Below are 2110 nucleotides of genomic sequence, written 5' to 3'. Positions count from 1 at the left end.
TCGAACGAGTCTCTCGTCGGCAGCCTGACACGTTGCATGAAGACGCGACGCAATGCCTCATGACTCTTGATTCCTGTTGCACATGGGAGGTCCGTTTTTGCTTAATTGCTTAAGGACGTTAGAGTTGTCCTCGGGACGCGTCCTGTCCTAGGCTCGCTGTGCTTGCGGTAGACGCCAGGGTGCCAGACGACGTGGTCGGTGCCGCAACGACCCTTCTCAATGCTTCCAGCCACGTACGCATTCGCTCCTAGGATCGCATGAGTCATATACTTAGTTCTATCAAAGCTCACCACTTGGGTGCCACAGAACGCATCAAATGCCGGGTCGCTTAGCGGCAAGACATCGTTTGGAAACAAGCTGCTCGCGTGAGTTAGCATCGCCATGTCGTCGGCGAATCTCTCAGATTCGAGCACAAGGCCAGGCTCCGGCAGCAGCGGCACCAACCGCGTACATAGCGCGTAGAGGCTCGTGGCGACAAGCTTGAGGTTCGCTTCGACTTGTTTGGGGGGGCGCGCGCGGCCGCCAATGCCGCTCGTCCACGGCTGAAGCACGACGTACGGCACGACAACTCGTCCGAGGACAAAGCCGACCACCACGAGGTCGAAGCGAGCGTCGGTCGCCATGTTGCGCGTCGCGCCGAGCGCGTTGAACTCGAGACCCGTTCGCTCGGTGGCCGACAAGTACTAGGAAAATATGATGCTAACATCACCTCGATAACATTGCAATTCGTTGGTTACGTTGGGTGGGAAGTAGACGCCATCGCATGTGAGCTTGGCGAGGAACTGAAGAATGGCCTTGGGAATCGGCTTCTCTGTCGTCTTGACAAGCGCGTCGACGAGACCCTTGATGCGGACCTGTTGTTGCTTCAATATTAACGAATGGGAGAGATATTATCGAGCACTTTGAGCTGGAGAATGCTCTCGGGCGACTTCGCTTGCTTGCGTGCCAAGAGACTGCCAAATTTCTTCTTCAAGCTCGTCTCGGGGGGGCGCATCGCTAACACGAGCGTCGGGTCCTACTGTGCGTACAGACTAGCGAGCCTCGTGGCAAACGTAGGTGCCGTACTTGGAGAATCGAGAGAACGGGGAGACGCATGTCTTTGGCCAGCCACGACCGGATCGCTTCCGAGTAGACATCAAGCATATTGGCCATCACCTGGATGGATGTCGTCGCCGACTCATATCGGGCTAGTGCAGTACCTTGGCTTCGTCGGCTTGCTGTGATTGCTGGCGCTCAAAAGCGAGTCGTTGAAGCCGGCGCATAAATTGCACTGCGACCACGGCCGATCGAAAAATAGCTCGCAACTATGCACAATATGTCATTTACATCACAGACACTCGGACGCGCACAGGCATCGGCGCTTCAGTGAATGCCGACACGACGCCAGCCGCCGCGTCTGCGTCCTGACGCCACTTGGGACGTAGCACAACGTCTTCGGTCGGAACGGTGAGCAGATTTTTGCGCCGTCGGACGTCCGCCGGTGTCTAATGGGACTTATGAGAATCGTAGGCGGAACATTATTTGATGGACGAACGGCTTCGTTGGCTTCGGGAGACGCCCGTCGTGTGTCGAGTACGTCGTCGTCGTCGTCTGGATCGTCGGGCGGCAATGCCAGCAGCTACGAAGAACCTCCGTCGCGTGCTCCGGTTGTATGCAGAGCAGCGCTACGCTTGCATCGTGTTCGCTCCACGCCAGATCGTCGTCCAAGGGCAGTCGTGCGGCAGTGGCGGGCTTGGTCGCTGTCGCCGGGGGCTCGCGAAAGGTTGGTGTGGGCTTTGTAGCAGGCCGTTTGGCGCTCGCTCCAGATGCGAGACCTGGCAAAGTTGGTGCGTTCAGAATCGCCGACTTGTGGGGTCGAGCGGGGGGCGACGCGGCGCGGTCATCGCTCGTCTCGGGCGATGGCTGCTCTGCATTTTTCTGTTGAAAGAGCGTCGCAAGGTGCTGTTGTTGGGCGAGAACTCGCTCCAACGTCCGCGCCATTTCGACGTGGCTGCCGTGCTACGCTTCGGTCGATCAGCTTGCAAGGTAGTCAGGTAGACAATCCATTGCCTTTTGCTTGGCCATCGCAGCGTCATGCATGGCCTCGAGCTGCTGCCTGACGACGCCATGA

General features: G+C 58.1%; 1 protein-coding gene across 1 annotated transcript; it reads right to left on the bottom strand.

The window, feature by feature from the left end:
* Positions 1-216: 216 nt before the first annotated feature.
* On the bottom strand, positions 217-1980 carry SPRG_16927 (hypothetical protein; the record flags this gene model as incomplete). Its single annotated transcript, XM_012356425.1, has 9 exons — positions 217-247; positions 310-683; positions 738-854; positions 902-1015; positions 1066-1155; positions 1200-1304; positions 1350-1484; positions 1535-1618; positions 1669-1980. 9 exons carry the CDS (start codon positions 1978-1980, stop codon positions 217-219), a joined length of 1362 nt encoding a protein of 453 aa, XP_012211815.1.
* Between the last annotated feature and the right edge of the window lie 130 nt (positions 1981-2110).

Source organism: Saprolegnia parasitica (genome assembly GCF_000151545.1).
Source record: "Saprolegnia parasitica CBS 223.65 unplaced genomic scaffold supercont2.462, whole genome shotgun sequence".
In the NCBI taxonomy this organism is placed as follows: domain Eukaryota; phylum Oomycota; class Saprolegniomycetes; order Saprolegniales; family Saprolegniaceae; genus Saprolegnia; species Saprolegnia parasitica.
This window is presented reverse-complemented; position numbering and strand designations above follow the sequence as displayed.